At 48.6% G+C, this 20,881-nt stretch overlaps 1 protein-coding gene across 2 annotated transcripts in view; it reads right to left on the reverse strand.

Moving 5' to 3' along the window:
• The window catches only part of HABP4 (hyaluronan binding protein 4), a 119,307-nt gene that overhangs the window by 64,218 nt on the left and 34,208 nt on the right, over positions 1–20,881 (reverse strand). For both annotated transcript variants that reach the window (XM_069625690.1, XM_069625691.1), the window contains exons 3-4: positions 18,373–18,540; positions 18,193–18,264 (exon numbers count right to left, since the gene is read on the reverse strand). In XM_069625690.1, the coding sequence (XP_069481791.1) occupies positions 18,193–18,264; positions 18,373–18,540 (240 nt within the window). The remainder of the gene's footprint in view (positions 1–18,192; positions 18,265–18,372; positions 18,541–20,881) is intronic.

Raw genomic sequence — 20,881 nt, forward strand, 5'->3', positions numbered from 1 at the left:
ACCACAAACCAACATTTCCACAATTGTGAACATGGCCATTTGTCCACAGAGGAGGCACGGAAGAAGTGGTTGATTCCTTCATCACCCACTCACAAAGCCATTGAAAAGATTGTATTTGATAAAACTATAACAAGAGATTTGAGGGGACTCACGGAATTCTGCCACACAGGAGATTTGGAGGTGTTCCACAATATGTGCCTAAAGTACAGGCCAAAACTATTGCATTTTGGCATGGAGGGCATGATAAATCGGACTCTTCTAGCGGTCTTGGCACATAACCATAATGTTGGCCGTCAACAAAGTAGGACGACCGGAACTTTAGGGACGCTTCGCTACAATAAGGCCTTCACTAAAAGAAGTAAACAATGGGTTATCAAACCAGTGTTTGAGGATATGCAATATGAGTTTATTGAGAGACTTATTGTTGATGTCCTAGATGGGCACATACATGGAGTTGTGAACGAACCGGTGCAGGGGACAACTGTATTGCCACCCAACATTGCCTCTGTTCCATGTCCACCTAAAGAAGAGCTCATTGAGAAATACACATCACGGTTTAAATGATTGTAATTTGATTGTCTGTTCTCTCGAGTCTCCGCATGTCGCAGGCCCATTGAATATGTGTAGCTATGTATTGTGTAAATAAAAGTGATTGCTCTGCGAGTCCTGTGAGATGGCCTTACACTGAATGTAGCTAACTAGGAATGTGTGCTCGTTCAAAGTGAAGGTCAGCTGCTTTGATTTTTTTCCTCGGGTGCCGGAATGGCCCACGACTCAGTATAAGGTTCTATTGTTATTTGACCTTGACAGGCCGGGACCATCCCGAAAGACTTCTTTTTGGGGGTGTGGGGCAATAACGTAAGAAACGATAATGAATATAATTTCAGAAACGAAAGCCATTTAATGTTCGTTCATTAGAAGAAATAACGTCGGCATAGAAGGAGTGGTATTTCGGGGCTGCCCTACGCACAGACACAATGGAAAATGCAAATATAATGTAAGTTAACTCTTTAGATGAGTTTATACCACAATTTAATTACTATACAGTAGCTTTAAAGACGGGTTAAGTTGTACTTGTTTGTTCTATGTGGCATATTGTTTTGTACCGCGCACTATCTTGAGGAGGACCATCTCCTTTTACGGAAGCACCTCAAAACCTTCCTCTTTGCTTCTGCTTTCTTTCTCCCTCTCCCCTGCTACAACTGGTCCACTGTCTGCGACCTCGGTCCTGGGCCCTTCCACTCTCCACCTGCACTGCCTCCCTGTCAACCCCTGCACTGGGGGACTGTCTCAGTATCCTACAGCCCCCCCCTTGACGTATAATACCCAGTTGCACTGTCCTAGCTATGAAATAATTTCCCGACCGAATATATAAAATGAATAATTTTAATAAAGATCTGATGGTGAGACTAATTTCATTTTTTATGTTTTTAAAACAGGTACATCCTTCATTATTGTATGTGTCACGAGTACCAGACACCGGCGGATGGCTTTTTCAACCGCCAGTTGCTTCTCCGCGTGAACAACGTTACCACCCTGACCATTTTATGGGACGATCGCCAAGTACAAGTATGCCCTTACGCGGTACTAACGGCTAGATGCAACATACAGACCGTTGTGGTGGCCTAGTGCCTCGTTGTTGGAACTGCCATGCGATTATCAGTGCGACCGAAGAGCTTATTTTATCGGAAACCAACACCCTGTGTACTGCACACGAACATCGCTTGCCTCAAGACGAACTATTTTGGATCGAGAGCAAAGAAAAATGCAAATCGCTGAATATTCTCTAAACATTTGATGTCCAATAAATGTACAATCTTGCCGTTTGCTTTTAAACCACAGTTTCATATTCCGAATTGTGGCGCTGTATTGTGAGATGATCTAAGACCCTGTGTACAGCAAAGGAACATTGCGTGCCTCAAAACGAACTTTTTGGAACGTGAGCAAATAAAATTGAAAAAAATCGCTGAATATTCTCTAAACATTTGATGTCCAATAAATGTACAATCTTGCCGTTTGCTTTTAAACCACAGTTTCATATTCCCAATTGTGGCGCGCTGTCTTGTGAGCTGATCTGTGTTGATTTCCGGGTTCTGTGTGGAGTCGCGTAGAAGACGCCTGGGCGCGTTTGCCTACGCAGCACAGTCACGTCACGGATAGAGGCGGGGAATATGAATGTTTTGATAAAGTCTGTTTTAGGGGCGGGGGATTTGATTTAGTGCCGCAAAAGCAGGTGAGCCAGGTCGATGGGGGGAAATGATAGGATTATCAGACAATGGCGGCCGATTTCGAGTGCGTTAATGGACGAAAAGTCGGGTAAGGTCCATAGGAAAGTTTTCTACGATCTACCGATTTATGCTTAAAAACACATGGCCGAGCCGTAGGGACAATAAAAGTCCCGGAACTATCCTTTAAACTGTGGGAAATCTGGAAGACTTCCGTGTGGCACCGTACTGAAGGTGCAGTGTAACAATTGTACAAGATGCCGCCTATGGAGTTGGTTAGACTCCATAACCAAAATAAACGGAACTTTACAATTCAATGTGTTTTCTAAGTCCCAAAGTTTAGCATAAGTGCTGGAGGACTCCAAGGTGGGAGGAATTGGCACATTTGAGAATCCTCCCAAACAACCAGCAACCCCCACCCCCTTATGTGGAGTGCAGGGGCGATACAGAGTATTCCCCTCTCATTTTAAATGTTACAAGGACTAGCTTCCCTTTAATAGCTGGTGACAGTGAAGCTCTATTAATTCGGCGCACCTTTAACGCAGGGTGTTTGCACAACCCTGCTAAATGCCCCATGGGTGTTCATTTTACCAAAATGAACCCAGTCTTTGGCCATTTTGTGTTCCTTGCATGCAGGTCCCTGCTGGAATTCTCCTAAAGTGTCTTCTGTGAATCCCCTGGATTAACTCTAAACTAAAGTACTGCCTTGTTCTAACATTCTTCCTTCGGAACTCGACTTTTGCTACTTAAGAACCCATCCTGACCGGCCTGTTAGACCCTAGTGATCCCCCTTCTGCCACTGAGAACACTCATGCTCCCAAGTATAAAGGGAAAGACTGGGGCTTTTGCCTAGAAAACAGAATAAGTGTAAAAATATTTTCCTCGCAAAAGAATTTGGTTGGTAACTGAACAGTTACAAAAGTTATTACTTACCGTAGAAATTGTCATTCTGAAAAGTATGTAAACCTTCTTTCCTTAACTGTTTCTCCATTCTAAAAGAAAGTATATCTAAGGGTATATTACTCACATGTGATTTGGTTGTGCATCTTCCCAAACGTAATGCTGTTGGTTTCACTTCACTATTCCCGTTAGGACAATGTATGTGTCCACAACTGGGCATTGATTCCCCTGACTGGCCGTTAGCCTGTACAGAATAAGACAGCCTTAGGATCTACCTACCTAGAATAACCTTGAGTCATTCATTAAATAGTAACAACAGGTTTTGCTTTGCCTGGTCTGTTTTAGACGGACACAAAAACAGTCTTGGGCTTTCACCTGCCTTTAAGTGGCTGATCGCTCCTGCACAAAGTGTATAGGTGTTTTGTACCCGGAGTATAACTGTTACCCTAAAATAAGTTAGGGTTATTGGTTCCCTTAGTCTGAAGTGAAAAGCAACTAAATAATTCATTGCTCCATGGTCCAACTCCCCTAGTATAACTTATCCTGATTGAGTTACAGGTGTTTTACCGTTCCTAGAATAAGTGTTCCACTATTCACAAAAATAGATTGTCGGGTAACAAAGTGATTTTAATGTACAACTGCTAGGTTATACCACCCCTAGATTACTGAAAGTAATCAAAAGTAACTATTGGTTTCACTTCCCTAGAACTCGTGTTAAGGTGTTCCAAATTAGGTTATATGCTTGTGTACCGTCCAGCATAGTGTTTAATTGTGGTCATTTATAATATGATAGTACTTCTTTCCACAAGATTTATCTGGGCCTACTTGTATTTAAATAAACCATTTATTTTTACAATAAATGGTGTTTGTGTTACTTTGGACCATTTGTATTACAATTTCTTTGTACCAATTATACAGCCCTCTCTCCCTCCTGACATAAGCCTGGCTGCTCTTATATACCCTAAACTCAGGTGGTACAGCCTTATACTGCCTCAGTTGAATGGTTTTACTAAGCCCTTAGTTGGACTTCAGAAAAACAGTCCCAACAAGAAACAATGTAGCACAAAGCCACACATTCAGGAAGAATATACCCCCAGCCCCCAAGAGATAAGGAGCACTTTAGACATTAGATTGAGCATGGAACAGACCTAGAGAACATGCACAATGCACTAGCATTTCTGCTAGTTCCCCTCAACATGAGTTAGACTGCAGCAAGATGCACACTATGCATTGATAGGCTATGCTTTAAGCCATGCAAGTGACAGCAATATAACATGCAGCTGTCAGACTAACCAGACAGCAAGACCAAAGAGTAACAAGATGTACTAAGTAGCTGTAGGAGTATGCAGTTGAAGGAACAAGTTACTTACCTGTAACTGTTCTCAAGCATGGGTCTGGCATGGATTCACATGCTCATGAATGTTCCCCGTCAGGCTGGGAATCCTCTGAATAATCAGTTTCATTTCTGAATGGTCTCTGGGTCATACTGCCCCCCAGCCAATGACTGCCCTCTCCCTAAGCCCCTCTGGCAGCCATCTTCAGATTTGGTAGCACGTGAGTGGCAGTAGGACAAAGGAGCGCCGCAGATTTGTAGGCCTGAGGGTTCGCATGTGAATCCATGCCAGACCCATGCTGGAGAAGTAGAGGTAAGCAACTTGTTCCTTCTCCAGCATGGGGTCTGGCATGGATTCACATGCTCATAAAGAATACATAGTTCACATGCACAACCACGGGAGGTGGCAAAGCTCAACATTAAGCATCTCTTACCTCCTCACCTTCAAGCAAACAGGTTGCGCAGCACTGCTAGGCTGACTGACTCCTCCCTGGAATCCCGGTGTACGCAGTAGAATCTCATGAAGGTGTGTCAACCTTCACGTAGCATCCCTGCAGGGGCACAGAAAGGAACGCTGTAGTTGCAGCTATCACTCTGGTCCAATGGGCTCTCGGACGGCCAGGCAACGGTCGGTTTGCCAACTGGTGACAATGGGTGATGAAGCCGGAGATCCACCTGGAAATGGAAGCCTGAGAGGGCCTTCCCTTGGTTCACAGGGCCAAATTTCACAAACAGTTGTGACATCTTCCAAAACTTTGTGCGAGCCACATAGAACTTCAGCGCTCTAGATACATCCAGAGAGTGCAAAGTACTCTCAGCCGGCGACAAAGGCATCGGGAAGAAAACAAGCAACACCAAAGGCTTGTTTAGATGAAAGTTTGATGGCACCTTGGGCATGTGCGTCTGTAGCACTACCCTGGTTTCGTGAAAAGTACGGAGGTTTACAGGAGAGGGCCTGATCTCTCCCACTCGTGTGGAGGTGATGGCCACAAGAAACGCTATGTTCCACGATAAGAATTTCAGTGGTGCTCAATGCATAGGCTTGAACGAAGGACCCATGAGCCTAGTCAGCACCACATTGAGCTCCCACGTCAGGGCCTTCACGGGCGGGAACAAGTGGGAAAGTCCTTTCAGGAACTCCTTGACCAGGTGGTGCGACCACAGCGACAACCGCCCCAGAGTTCTGGTGTAGCGGGAGATAGCCGCCAGATGACTCATGGAAGCGTGCACCAGTCCTGCTTTGGCCAGCAGCAGCAATTATGGCAGCACCTGTGGGGCTGTAATCTGCAGAGGGTTCATCTGTGCACGGCACCAGACGGTGAACCTCTTCCACTTATGTCCGTAGCATTTCAGTGTAGACTAAGCCCTAGCCTTGGCAAGTACCTCCTTGCAGTCAGCTGGGATCTTGTATCCTCCAAACTCGTGCTGTAGGAGCCAGGCCTGCAACTACAGTGACCCTGAGTCGTGATGCAGTATCGCACCTACTTCTCTGGTAAAAGATCTGCGACCACCGGAAGCTTGACTGGAAGGGACGCCGACAAGTCCAGGTACCATATTTGTCTCAGCCACATGGTGCGATGAGGATCATCCTGCACCGGGACAGAGTTCATTGATGAGTTTCAGAAGCAATGAGGGAACACAGAAACAGGCCATCCCAGGGGAAGATCGCATCCCCATGCTCCCTTGGCTGGGGAAACTTGCTGGCGAGCCTCAGGACCTGGTGTTCGTTGCAAACTAATCCATGTGAGGGATTGCCCCATCGTCGGAACAGAAGATGCACTTGATCCTGTCGAAGCTCCCACTCGTGGCACAAGCACAGCTCCCTGCTGAGGGAGTCTGCGATTAGGTTCTTCACTCCCGCCACTTGAAACGGGATGCTTCCAGATACCTGGATACAACGGGCGTCGAGGTACTCTTGCAGCCTGCACAGTCGAACGAGGTATATCCATGGCGAGAAGGGATTTGATGGACCCCCACCCTTGCGATCTTCAGGGTCAACAGCTTTTGCACCTTGCCCAGGATGGCTGCCATCCTCTCCTCCGGAGACGCCACATGCTGGGGGGGGGGCGGGGGGGGGGCAGGGGAACCATCTGAAACTTCTGTGATGTACTTGTTCAAGCAGCAGAGGTCCAGGATGGGCCTCCAGCTGCCGGTCTCCTTGACAAGGAAGTACCAAGAGAACACTGCGGAGCCTCTTTCGCGCCCTTCAGCATGGCCCGCACCTCAAGCAGAAGCTGAGGGACATGGTTTTCCTGCCTGGCCATGGGTGGTATACGAGGAAACTTGTTTGAATTCCAGAGTGTCTGTGGCACCCAACAGTCGGTGGAGATGGTCTTTCACACGCCCATGAAGTTCGCCAGCCGGCCTCCCACGGTTCGCCATCACCTGATGTCCCGGCCGGTTCAGTCCTGCTTTGCTGTGGAGGAGCCGCTTTGGGGCCCTCGCCAACGACAGCGACCTCCTCCAGACTTGCTGCGGCCCCTGTATGCCTCCTGGGTCGAAGAGCGGGACAGTTGGCAGTAAGATGACGCAAAGCCACCGAAGCCTTTGGAGGAACCCTGGAACGTTCCTCCGGAGGTCCAAAAGGACGGCTGTCGCTGCTGAAGCGTGCCCAAAGCGCGCGCCGTCTCAGTATCCGCCTTGATGGCCTGAATAGACTCGTCCAGTCTTGCCGAACAAGTTATCCCTGAAGGGCATGTCCAACACCCAACAGCACATCCTGGCGGAAGTTAGTGGCCTTCAACTAACCCCGCCGAAGGCAAACGCTGTTACCCATCTGGTGGATCCCTGCGTCCGTGGCCACTGTGGTGGCATAGTCCGAGGCCTCCTTGCCTTCCTGCAGGATCTCCAGCGCTTCCACTCGGTTTTCGGGAAGGAAGTCCAGGAGGCTAGCGATCTTGAACAAGAGCTCCCTGTCAAATCGAGCCACAATGGCGAGGGCGTTGGGCGCCCCGGTGGTCGTCGCTGCCGATGAGACTCCTCGTCATCCCATGGCATCTAGCTCCTTTCCCTCACAGTCTGGAGGGGCAGAGGACATCAACACAGATGAACCAACAGACTTCTTCCGAGCTGCCACAAGACCACCAAATCCAGGGAAGGCTGTGATCAACAATTGGGTGCAGTCCGGCACCCTGTACTTTTTCTCGTACCGGTCCCTCTTCGCCAGGGCCGAGTTCTTGATGGACAGTCTCGTCCCAAATGTCGTCCAACAACGGACGAAACAGCATGGTCTTCCTCTTAGCATCCCGGCGCTGGTACAGGAAGCCTTCCTTTTCCTCAGGAGCTAGTTGGCACTCCTGAGGCCCTAGAGATCATGAAATGAAACGAGCCAATCTAGTCGGGTGGCGCGGATGGAGTTCCACTCAGACGTCATCCGTGCCAGTCATTGTTGTATCCGGTTCCATCTCGTCCCTCAACGGTGGGGAGGGAGGCAATGGATGAACTTCTTGAGTGGGGGTTCTCCTGACAGCCCAGGTGCTGCGGGGGTCTCCCGCTGGAAAGCTCCTCGGAGATGTCCGTGCCCTGCAGGACTACTATGCCCCTCCCCCTTCTCAATCAGGGGAGCTGGTTTCGGGGAGATGACAGGCATAGTCTTCACTGGTGTCTTCTCTGCGGGCAGAAACATTATTCCCTCCGGCCAGCAGGGAAACTCTTTCTGGGAGCCATTTCCTGTGAACCCGCATCAACGGCCTTCGCCAGGGACACCACCAATCCTTCAATGGAGGTTTGCCGGGTAAACATGGGCCTTCACGACCTTGGTCGCGCTTGAGGCCTTCACCGTGGGGGGGGGGGGGGGCAGGGCGTAACGCATGCTCCCCTTTGGCCATCTCCATCAGAGCTGACTGGGACTTCTCCAGAAGTTTACCCGGGTGATCCGACTTACTCTTCTTCGCCGAGCTGGACCGTTGGCTCGTGGTTGAAGGTGCCAGAGATGTTGCGCCCGCCCTGACTGCTTAGGAGCCCGCCCCAACGGCACTCCCGGTGCCGGCGGACTCGCAGTGCGTTGCCTTCTGTTGGGCCTCCATCGCCGGAGCGCCCTCAAAGGTCTTAGAAGACCACTCAGATTTCAATGGTCGTGGAATGTTCTTGAGGATAGCCAGCCCCTCGTCCCAGATGTCGAGCAACGGCACCGCGAGGACAGTCTTTCTCTTGGCCTCTCGTCATTGGTAAAGAAAACCTTCTTTTGTTCCTCAGGGCAGAGCTGGAAGAGCTTGGATGCCCTGGCTATCATGGAGTGAAAAGAGCCAATTGAGAAGCCGGAGGGAGAGGGGTTTGTGGGAGTTGTGATGAAGGGATGTCCGCTGTCTCATCGCTGCTGCCGTCGTCCATGTCGCTGTCCTGAGGGTCTGGCGAAGGGGTCCACAGGCCTCACAGGCACGCAGAGCGGAATCTCCTCCGCTTGTTCGGAGGGCTTCCTGACGGGCCTGGTTCTGGATCCTCTGTCGGGGTCTGTGGTAATCTCGTCCTTATAGGATTGAATCGTCAACAAAATGGCTGCCGAGCTATCCTGGGGCTCGGGTAATGGCCGCAACGACAGGATGGTTGCTCCAATGGGCCCTCGTCGTCGCTATCTTTGATCATATCAGCGGGAACCTTCCCCTGGGATCGACCCTTCTCAAAACTCTCATTGAGTCCTATGAACCTCTCGTTGAGGCCTTTCACGGTTTCCACCGGATCCTCCTTGGAGACTGAAACCGAGTCTGTAATGGCCAACTGTCCCTCCCTCCTCCCTCCCTCCCCCCTCTCCTCCTCCCCCCCCCCCTGAGGCCCCCTCAACTGGCATAGTCTCTGCCGGCTTCGCCAGGGCCGCTGCAACAACCTCGATAGAGGCCTTTGCTGGGTGGATCAAGGCCCTCACCACCTTCGGTGCGTCCTGGGGCTTCGCTTTGAGGGGGTGGGTTCATTGCCTCGCTCCCCCTCGGCTCCCTTCGAGATCGACCGGGGCCTCGCCAGAAGCTTAGGGTTCTCGGACTTCCTCTTCCCCGAACCAGAGCGCTGGCTCGTGGTTGATCATGCTGGGGAAGTCGTGCCCTGCCTGGCAGCCGAGGAGCCCGACCTTTCAGCGGTCCCGGTGCCCACGGACTCGGTGCTTGGCCTTCTGTTGGGCCCCCGTCGCCAGGGCGCCCTCACAGGACTTATAAGACCGCTCAGACTTTTTCTTCGGCTGCTCACCTGCTGTGCCCTTCTCCAGCCAGGTGGTGAGGCAGGAACGACGATCTTGCTTGGTCCGTTCAGACAGGTTCTTGCAGAAAGCACAGTCTTCTCCACGTGCGTCTTGTCCTCATGAAGGCAGTAGAGACATCTCAAATGCTCGTCCTCCTTGAAAACATTTTGCAATCTGCATCCTGGGCAGCTCCTGAACAGCTTGGATCTGGGCGTCGAGCTTCCCTTGTCCTGGGCCATGTCTGTTGAGGTAGGCCACAGATCTTCTGGAATCCTCCAAGAAGCGTAACTCGACGAAAACTTCACCCTTGAGGGGAGTAGAAGAATTCCAAAACGGATCCCCGTTATCGGAAGTAGAAACAGTGGAGCTTGAGGCTCAATTAACCGAAAGAAAAATCTCCTGAAAAAGCGCCAAAATGCAGTAAAAGCTCGAGAGCTAAAACACGAGGACTCCCAACACTTGAACGTGCGGTAAAAATCTGAGGGTGGCTGCCAGTGGAGGGGCTTAGGTAGAGGGCACTCATTGGCTGGGGCAATATGACCCATAGATCAGTGATGGTTACTACTAAGAAAGACCAATCAGACACAAAACTGATACTGATTTTCTCTTTACCGAGGATGCCCAGCCTGACGGGGAATATTGAGCATGTGAATCCATGCCAGACCCCATGCTGGAGAAATTCCTCTCACCTTAGAAACCCCAAGCTCTTTTGCTGGACTTTAGGATGTTTTAATCTTAACCCTGTTTTTGTCAGATTCCAAAAACAAACTCCATAGGCATACTTTTGCATGGGGACACAGCACCTTCAGTGCAGTGTCACAGAGAAGTCCTTTGCATTTCTTCTAAGGTTTAAATACCTTCTCTTGGGTGAACTACTGTTCCCGGTAGTAAAGTGAAATTGACTTACTTAACTGTTTATGTAGGTCCAGTGCACCCCATCTTATGTGCAAGTGCTGGGTGTTACTTGGTAGCCCCTTTTCCTACTTACTCATGTAACATTTTTTATGTTACCCTCAACTTTAAACGGCTGTTGGCAGTGGTTACATTTTCCTACAATTGTGTGCTTCTACCGCAGGCTGAATCCTCAGCTGCAGTAGTGGACCCCCATGGGCGCCCATTTTGTCAAAAAGCCCCAAGTCTTTTTGCCATTTCTTGCTTGCAAGGTCTTTGTTGGGTTTTACTTTGCGCGCCAAATCAGGTTTAACCCTTTTGTTTGCTTTGCCAGGCTTCAGTGCTGAAACCCGCCTTCGTGTCCAGTGTGTCTGGCAGGGCAGGAAGCGAGGAAGGTACCCGAAACTCCCCGTCTTCAGTCTCCTTGGTTGCCTTAGTGCACCCAGTGCTGAATGGCTGGCTGTGCTTGCAGGACAATCACCCTACTGTGTGTGACAGCTAGGCTGGTCAGGAATGGGAGAAACCTGCATAAAAGGAGGTTTCTTGGGCTGAAGACAGAGTCGACAACTGACCGAAACATCTGACGTAAACTCGAAGAGAAGCTTGCTGCTCCCTCCTGGACCACTGCCTGGTGAAGCCCTGCTACAGTGCCCGAACTCCATTTCCAATCGACTAGAGTAGCCCAACGCAGACAACTTCTTCCCTTGGGTTGGTGGGACCAACTAATCCCAAGACAAACTTTGCTGGAAAACCTCCCTGCTGGCTGTACTACTTTTCTGCTGCTGGAAGAGAGTGCCAGGAAACCCAGAATCGAGTGCATCTTTAAGCCAGATACGAGCTCCAGGAAGATCCTGAGGACCTTCCGAAGCATGATGACCCAAGCCTGACCCACCTCAGAGTGCTGGAGCCAAGCAGCAAGGGAAGCCATCAAAAGTGCCGTTATTGACCAGCAACCAGAACAGAAGTGAGCTGCATCCTCTTCAAACCTAAGGTACTGTCTTGTCTAAGGGCTTGTGTCTATAGCTTGCTTGTTCTCACTGGAGACTTGCAGTAGCTGCTTTTTGCAGAGTGGATTTCAGCTCTACCCTTCACAAGCCTTACAGCTTGCGGCCCAACAGTGATTTCATTATAAACGCGAAGAACGTTGTGCAAGACTTTTGTGCTATCTAAAGAAGTGCGTTATCTCCATAGACATTGTTCAAATGGACTTGGCGGTCTTGGCTCCGTACAGACTTTTTCTGACCCATTGACTTTGGTTCCAACTGTCCCTTATAGGTGGTACATATGTTTAACTTGTATTGCTGTGAAAGATCTAATCTAGACTTGGGAGATTGTGGCTGCATGCTCCGAGAATCTGTTAACCTTTTCCACAACCTCAGTATTGCAGCAAGTACAAAAAGTGATATATCAATGCCAAACATTGTCCTAATAACTTAAGTCAACTCAGGGTGCAGGAAGTGTGTGTGTGAGGCATCCCAAAAGGGATCTGCTTATCTTAAATCTGAGTGTTAGTGTATTTTTATTGTAGCATACTGCCTTTTAAGAAGGCTTAGTTGACAGTAAAATAATTATTTTACTAGAAAACCTGAGTTTAAGTGTTATTGGGATACATGTGTGGATTTCGATGCTACAGCTCACAATGTACCCCTCTGAAATAAGTATGGCTGCTCAGTCACTCTACCAACTTGTGTAGTATAGACCTATACCAATAGTTGAGTTAGCCAATACCAAGAGGACAAGACTGGTGTAGTCTTCCACAGGGAGACTGCATACAATCTTCCTTAAAAGCAGAAAACTGAAATTGAACATGGCCAATGGAAAACCTCAAGCACTTACTGTGCGTGTGATGACTAGGCACATTAAAATAAGCATCCTAAAGGTCCAATGTTAACATCCAATCTGAGCGGGAGGATCTAAGAAAGTGTGACTATCATGAACTTCCTGAGGAAGTTGAATCATCTGAAGTCAAAGATGGGTCAGAGTCCTTAATGGGTATTAAAAAAAGGAGTACCATCTCTGGTTCCTCTTCACTGCAGGGACTGGCTCTGTAGTTCCTTTCTCCAGCAGGGTGCCAATCTACTGCAAAAGGAGTGGATCCAGGTCCTTGAAGGACACTCCCCAGTGGACATTCAGGAGGAGGCGCTCAAGAAAGGGAGGCAGTAATCAGTGCAGGGCCCAAGCATTGGATGTAATGACCCAAGCATCAGATGTAATGCCCCTCCATTGTTCCAGATGCTGATAGCCTGCCCCCCCCCACCCCCTACTGCAGTCATGTGAACTCCAGCCTCTGAGGCTTTGGTGCAGAGGTGGCAACTGCTGACGGCAAGGATTTTGCAGCTGCTTAGGTGGACTTACTGCGTCCACCAGGAGGAAACCTCTGGCCCCTTTGTGTGCTGACCCTTCCAACGGATTAAAAAAAAAAAAAAAACCTGTGAGCGTCTGTTGAATTGCTGCAGGTGATTTGGCACTGCCTTTGATGACAAACTTTTCTAAACTTTCATTAGCCTTAGAGCCAGACAAATGGGAGTGGTTGAAAGGCATGTTTAACCACCTTGCTTGCACATCGGGCGCAAAGCCAGACTGATCAACCATGCAAATCTACAAGAGGGTGCTGGCTGCCATCGCTCTGCTGACAGTCTCAGCTGAGACAAATCTGGATTTGATCAACTGGCATATTGTGTCCTTGCCATCTTTTACAAGGCAAAAAAAAAATATCCTTCCTTTTCATCCCCATCCAGGATGTGTTCAGCAAAAATAGCCACCACTTCCCACAACGTGAATGTAAATTATGGCCACTGCACATAGGGCGTTGATTATTGTAATGCCAATCCTGCTGGCTGAGAAAACGTAGCTAGGGTATCAGACCTTTACTTTCCCCATCAGTGGGGTGGGGGGGGGGGGGGGAACAACTTACTTACCTGTAACTTGTTCTCCAGCATGGGTCTTGCATGGATTCACACGTTGACGAACATTTCTAGTCAGGCTGGGAACCCTAGGTTAAAAAAACATAGCAAACTGCTCATCTCTATAGGCCATCAGTGTCCTTTGGGTCATTATGCTCCCAGCCAATGACATTCATCCTCCTAAGATCCACAACTGATGGCAGTCTAGTGCACTAAAGTGTCATTATGAACCAAGAGCCAGAGAGGGTTTGCATATGAATCCATGCAAGACCCATGCTGGGGGAACAAGAATGACAGTCAAGTCATTCCTTATCCAGCATGGGGTCTTGCATGGATTCACATGCTCATTAAGACATTATATGTATATATATATATATATATATATATATATATATATATACATACACACACACACACACACACACACACAGCACGGCACCAAGAATACTTAGCCCTGAAGATACCCACCTCAAATAGGTGAGTAGCACCGCTTGACTGATCCCTGGACTACTACCCGTGAAGGTGTGGGTAGGCTTTCACATAGCAGCCCTGCAGATGTCGAGCAGGTGGTGGTTGGGGGGGAGGGGGGGGTTCCAACACCAGATAAAAGCAGTCACTGCAATGGCCGAGTGGTTTCTTGAGCAGCCTGGAAGCAGTCTGCTGGCCAGACAATGGCAATGCATGGTACAGGCAGAGTCACCTGGAGAGGGATGCCTTAGACAGGATCTTGCATACACATACCTCCCTGCTCCCCCCCCCCCTCCACCCCCACTGTCCCACAGGTCAAATATTGACAGAAGACAGAGCAACCTCAGAAAAATCGGAGGCCAGTAGACGTTGGGAATTCTGGCATTTTGTCACGATCTGTGTCTTGAACCCTTGCCTAGGGTGGCGAGGCTTTTCCCAGGGATGCATCCAGGACTGCTCAGATAAATTGGAGTCTTTGTGATGGTGTCATGGAGAATAGAAGCCCAGCCTGTGAAGGGAGCGACAGGTTGAGTGGAGATATTCCAGGGCCTGTTCTGGAGAACTGGACCTGATCAACCAATTGTCCAGGTAGCGGTGGCCATGAGTCCCCCAGATACTCGCTTCTACTACCGCGGAGGTCAGCCCAAATGGCAGAACCAGACAGTAATAATCAGACCCGCCAATAGCAAAGCTCAGATACTCTGCGCTTGTGATGCATCGGCGCATTAACCCTTTAAGTGCCAGGGACGAGGTATCTCGTCCTTGGGATTACCTCCCCAGTGCCAAGGACGAGATAGCTCATCCTTGGCACTTAAAGGGTTAATGGAGAAAATGTTAGAAGGCTTTGCATGATGAAATACTGAAATCACCAAAATGGCCTTGGCACTGGGGGAAACCCATGGCAGTTGGTTAAAGTAAGCAAGAATGATACCATCCAATCCTGAAGCTGGAGGGCCTGAAGGATCTGAGAAATTTACCATCTTGAATTTGTCCTTCCTGTGGAACTTGTTCAAGTCGATACATCTCAATCCTCTGCGCTTCTTTGGGATCAGAAAATATGGTAGTACCAACCCTTGTTCCTCTCCAGTACAGGTACTGTTTCTATAGCACTATTCTCTAGCAGGGTTAAAATCTCCTGCAGAAGAAGCAGATCCGGAACTTTCAAAGAGGTGTTACCCGGTGGATAACATGTTTTTGCAGGAAAGGAGACAGTAACCTTGGGTAACTGTTTCCAATGCCCAAACATCTGAAGTAATAGCCTGCATTCTGTCAGATGCTGTGATAACCTGCCTCCTACTACTACAGTCTTGTGTAGGAAGACCTCAGAGGTTTTGGGGTGGCTGATGCAGTGACTGAAGGTAAGGCAGCTGCTGCAGTCTCAGTACCTCTGCCTCGTTCTCCACGTGGGAATTTTCTATGTCCTCGTTGAGCTGGCTGTCCTCTGCCTCTTCCGAATGCAGAGTAATAGCAAAAGGACCTACCCCTCCAGGGCACACCTGTGGGGCGGTTTGGCGTTTGCCTTATTGCAGCTCCAAGGGATTTGGCCACTGCCTTGGAAGTGCAGCTTCTCCAAACTCCGCTTTATTTCCAAATAGATGCATGCTGTCAAGGGGCATGTTGAGAAGCCTAGGCAAATCCAGACTGCCGCAACCAAGCAAATCTGCAGATTACTGTACTAGCCGCCACGGCTCTGCTGATGCGGTCAGAGTTTAGACCAGTCTGGAGTGACTTGCACATAACCTTGTCAAGAATAGGAAGGAGGCTAATAAACCTGTCTTTCTCCTCGGGGATATGGTCAGCCGCCATAGAAATACATTCCCTAGGGGTCTAGGTAAATGCTAACATGCACATGGCCCTGGCAGATTTTAAATCCATACTGCCAGCCAAGAAAACCTTGGCAACGGTATAGCATTAATCAGTGTCCTGTGGGATAGGTATTCTGTCTTCCTAAAGAAGTGGCCGCCTGCACTACCAGGCTTTCTGGTGTAGGAGGTTTTCATAAGCTTACAGCCAAATGCAGAGCTTCTAGTTCTGACCCTCTGTGCCCATTTATAGCCAGGACAACCCTTCTCTGCAAAACCTGATGCAATTGCGACTTCTTGTGACCCTTTGTCCAATATGCCTGTTAAATTGTCTGTTCGAAAACAGGTGTGGGTCTGGACCATCCCATAAACTCATGACACTTGACATGAGTGGTCTATACGGCATGATCTCCTGATTTGCCTTACTAAAATCAATTTCAGTAGAAGTGTCAATACCACTCGCCTCATGGAGATATTCCTGCAAGTTCATGAAACTCTTCAGATAGGATTTCATCTGGTACAGAAGGTGTCCCATATTGGAGCCCAAATGGCCTTTCTTCAGAGGACTTCTCTGCGTCTTCATAAATTAAAGAGAGTTTTGTAAAAATACTCTGAGCAAGGTTGTGGTGTATAGGTCCTCTGAAATGAAGGCGCTATAGAAGTCATAATGGGAGCGTACGTCGTTGAAGTCAAAGTTTACGCTTATCGACGTTAGCGTCAAGGTCTTTGATGATTGTGTTGAAGGTATTGACATGCGGCCGTATGTCGACACTCAAGGTGTCAATGGCTTCTCCTTCGATGGAGTACTCTGGCTTGCCGTATGAGTTTCCTTCGGCAGCGATTTTTTATGTTTCGAGGAGGCTCACTCGATTCTAGGGAGGAGATGGCTCTCAGGGAGGTTCAATGGCTGGGTCCGAAGACATGCGGCTCTTATGCTTCCTTGGCCTTTCGACTGGAGCATCGCCTCTAGGTGGTGTAGAGGGGGTGTGGGCCACATTCCTGAACACCATAAATTCCTCCCACTGAGCGGGGGTACTAGATTTTGAAGGGCAAGTGACCCGCTCGGGTGAACTGGATGACGAAGTGGACGGTGACCTATAGCGCCTCTTCCCCTCCCCCCATGCCACAAAGACGAGGAATGGTGCAAACCACTTCTGGAACGTTCGACAAGGAGACTGTCAACTCCTCTGACGATTTACATTTAGATGGGGTAGAACTCTGTTCTATCAAGGCCTTGGCAGTCATCGGCAAGCAGTCCTCGCACTCCGATGGATGGTTTGACCCTAAACACCACAGGCAGATCCTATGCGGGTCTGTCACTGACACTTTAGCCCTGCAGTCCCAGCACTTTAAATCCAGACCAAGGAGTAGACCCCAATGAAGATTCCATAGTGTGTCGAAAACTAAGAATATCGAAAAATTTGCTGACTAGGAACTAAGGAGTTATGTTACCGAAGCTGTGAAGCGCAGAAAAACGGAACGGAGGCCAACAGGCGCTGCACGTGCTACTTATACCTGCAGTGTCGTCAAGACAGAGGCCTCCGAGGGACATTAACTCGACCGGGCGTCAACGCACAGTGCCCTCTACTGAAAGAAATTCCGGGGCAGCAAGCTGGATATTGGAAAGATAATACGTGGGAGGAATATGAATATATATAATGGAATCCTTTTACATACCACAGCATGCCAAACCCCTCACTCTGCGTTGGCTACAATATGCAGGGCTCCGGTGAGCAGTAAAAGGAAAGAATAATAACCGCTACATTCTTGCGCAAAACATGGGCTAGACAGGTTTCATTTCAGCCAAACTGCCATCTTCTCACATACACTCCACATTGTCCCAGATGCCATGAAAACTATGGGATACCTACACATGCTCGAGCTGCCCACATCTTAAAGATTATTGGGATGTGATGTCATGTCAAATGTTGAATTGTTCTATTGAACCCAAACCGCAGAATAGTTTGCAGCACTGCCTCAATAGACCTGCAGGCCTCTGTATGTTGTTGGCTATTCAATAGTGCGGTGGCTGCGTCCTCTTGACACGGAAGAGTGCTGTCTGCGCTGCAGCCTATGAACTGGCAACCCTCTGCATCAGCTCAGTAAGATTCCTAACGTTTACCAGGTGTCCTCTGCTTTTACGCACACACCGTGCCCTGCGTTCAGCTGGTTTCTACACCAATGTAGGTAGCCGTTTGTAATATGATATAATCGAGACAATACACAAACGCAACTGCAGCCAATCCATGTCTGTTGTAATCTCAAGCTATCAATGAAGTTCAATTTAAAAAAACATGGCAAAGAAAATCAAAACAGTCAAAAGTACATCACTAAGGTTTTACAAGTGAACATTTCTGCCCTTCTCAATATTTATCTAGGGTAACCCTGCAATGTTTACCCCCAATGCTTCACGAAGTGCAACAGATTTCTGGACAAAGTAACGCGAGGCAAACTGCAACCTTGTTCACATGCAACTATCTCTAATACACACAAACATGCATTGTACCTCAGGTCATCTTTAACTGTTCCCCAGTTGTGAGCTCCACTTCCACCCTTTTTGTCTTCAGCTCTGATCCCCCTAAAGACAAACCGTTTTTCAAATTAAACATTTTGACAGTTCCGTTGCATAATCCATTTTAATACAAGACCAGTTACTAGTGAAGCGACAAATACATTAATTGCTTACGTTCGGTCACTTCCACTGTGCCTTTCAAATTCTCGTTTTCCTCTTTGGTCCACACCGCCATCCCAAGTTTTTACGAAACCACCACCTCTTCCTCTGCCTCGCATTCCTCCTCCCCTTACTCCTCCACGACCTCGCATGGTTCTTTCACGATCCCATCGGTCAAATGGTCTAAGTAATGGTAGGAAAAAGAAAACCACAATAAGAAAATGCCCGACACAAAGCAAGCCCACATGAAATCTGCTTCAATGACGAATCAGTCATTAAAATGAACCACAAGAATACAAGTCTCAGGTTGGCTCAGACTACACAGATGTTTGACAATAACTCCATCAGCCCCTAACAAACAGTCACCGATCCTCCGAGTTTAAGCCCAAAAACATCGAGGTTGTATATCCCCCAAACCTCCCCCCTCCCCACTTCACCTATAGAAATTGAACATTCTAGGTTAATGCAAAACTGCAACAATGTCAGTTTAAGCAAAGTAACTTAACGTGGATGGTGGAATGTTATCTACCAGGATTTTAGGCAGTGTGGCAAGTTTGTTTAACTGAGCCAAGGGATTCATGGTTTTCCTTTATAGGCTAGCATGGAGCAAATCTACTGGGCCCAACAAATGTGGGTTACCCCTAACCAGACCTTGGCATCGCTTGACGCAGTTGGTTTACCATCCTGATCATATGCCTTTTTTTTTACACACAAGGACGTTGGCAGTTGAATCCCATTTTAACTACCAGCTCCTCCTTTCAAGAGTACTTCCTGAGGAAGAAAGCTGGAGCTGGTGCTCAGCATCCTGTGGATCAGACCTAGTCAGGTTTGTGGACACCTGATACAATGGGCAATTAGACCTTGGCAGGACCAGGTAGTACCAGCCTGGTATACCCACCACCAGTCGTGTCAAAGTACAAAGTCTATGAAGAGATTAACCAAGGATGGACTAAAAGCATGGCTTTTCAGGTCATGGGTTAGCCCATGATTGTTGCGTGAACCATAAGGGTGCTTCTTTGTCAACTAAAGAAACAAGAATGAATTGCCTATGCAATATAGCTTACAAGTCAATCTTTTAGCACAATCAATGCCTGGCCAAATTAAAGTCAAGCCTACCTGCAATGTGCCTTCAATAAAAGTTGAAGTGCTACACCCAGAGACCTCCAAGACTGGACCAGGTCAAGCAGCATTGGTTGGCATTTTCTAGAATATTTGGCCAAGGCAAGTGAAATGGACATTCAGATCAAGGCATTAAGGACTCCTTAGCCACCCTCAAATTAGTGTGAGGGGTCGAAGCAGACACAAATGTGTTATTCTGAAACACAAATGGGTTGGAAAAGCAACTCTAGGCCCATTCTAAACAGAACAGGCTCTGGAATGGCTGACAGCTTTCACATCTGACCACTCTTCCCAAGTCATCTTGGGAACATTCTCTACCACGTTCTCCACCTGTGGCGTGTTGCAGGGTTTTATCCTCTCCCTTGACTTCACAGCTGGCATTCATCTATCCTTCTCCCCTAACTTCCAGTGTTACGCAGATGACAACTTTTTCAAACTTCCTACTGACCCTCTTTCACCTTCCATCATCCCCCCCTCTTTCACCTTCCATCACCCCAGACTGGCTATCTGCCATCCAGGCCTGGTGCACCATTATCTATGCCTCAATGCCAGCAAAACCGATATCCTTCCTATTGGGACCTCTGCTCCAGCTTTCTTCCCCTTGGCCTTGCTCCATAGGCTCTACTCCTAAAGCCAGAAACCTTTGAGTCAGACTCCCCTCCCGCCTTCCAATTCTAACCCCCCCCCCCCCCAACTTTCCCCAGAAGCTCAATGTTAGCCAAGCCGGTTCTCTCAAGTCTGGACTATTGCAATAGCCTCCTCCTGAATCTACCTTCCACTCTGCGTCCCCCTCCAGCATAGGGCAGCAAGACTTATCCTTGGCCTTCAGCCCAATGACTGCATCTCTCCTGCCATAAAAAGTCCTGGCTCTCAGTTGCTTTACAGATTAAAATCAAATCCCTCTATCATCCACAAGGTTTTCTGGCGCCTGAGGCCACACTATCTGCAACTGTTACCAAATAGTCCCCCTCTAGAGCTCTGCGCTCCTCCCGAACCAACTCTGTGTGCAAGTGCTAAACAGGGCTGGAGGAGCTGGCTCCCTTCTATGGAACAGCCTGCCCCTCCCTCTGCGTCTTGAGCCCCTCCCTCTGAGTCTTACTCAAGTCTTGAGTTTAAGGAGGTCCTGCTCTTTACCACCTCCTTCCCCTTCTCCGCTAATATCAGTTGCTTTGATTGGGTACCAGGGGCCCTTCTGAATCCTCAGGGCCCCGACCTCCCACACTCAATCACCCACAGCTTCTGCCCATCCTCAGCACATACTGTCTGTCCCGAGGATTGCACTTCATCTGTTGCTCACCCACGAGTGCGAGCAACCCAGCACCTACTCCCACTGTCCCCTTCCCTGTTGCACTTGCACGTTCTGAATGCTCACAAGGCATAGGTTTGTCATTTCTTTCCCCCCCTC

Source organism: Ambystoma mexicanum, chromosome 6p (assembly GCF_040938575.1).
Source record: "Ambystoma mexicanum isolate Mex_15411 chromosome 6p, UKY_AmexF1_1, whole genome shotgun sequence".
In the NCBI taxonomy this organism is placed as follows: domain Eukaryota; kingdom Metazoa; phylum Chordata; class Amphibia; order Caudata; family Ambystomatidae; genus Ambystoma; species Ambystoma mexicanum.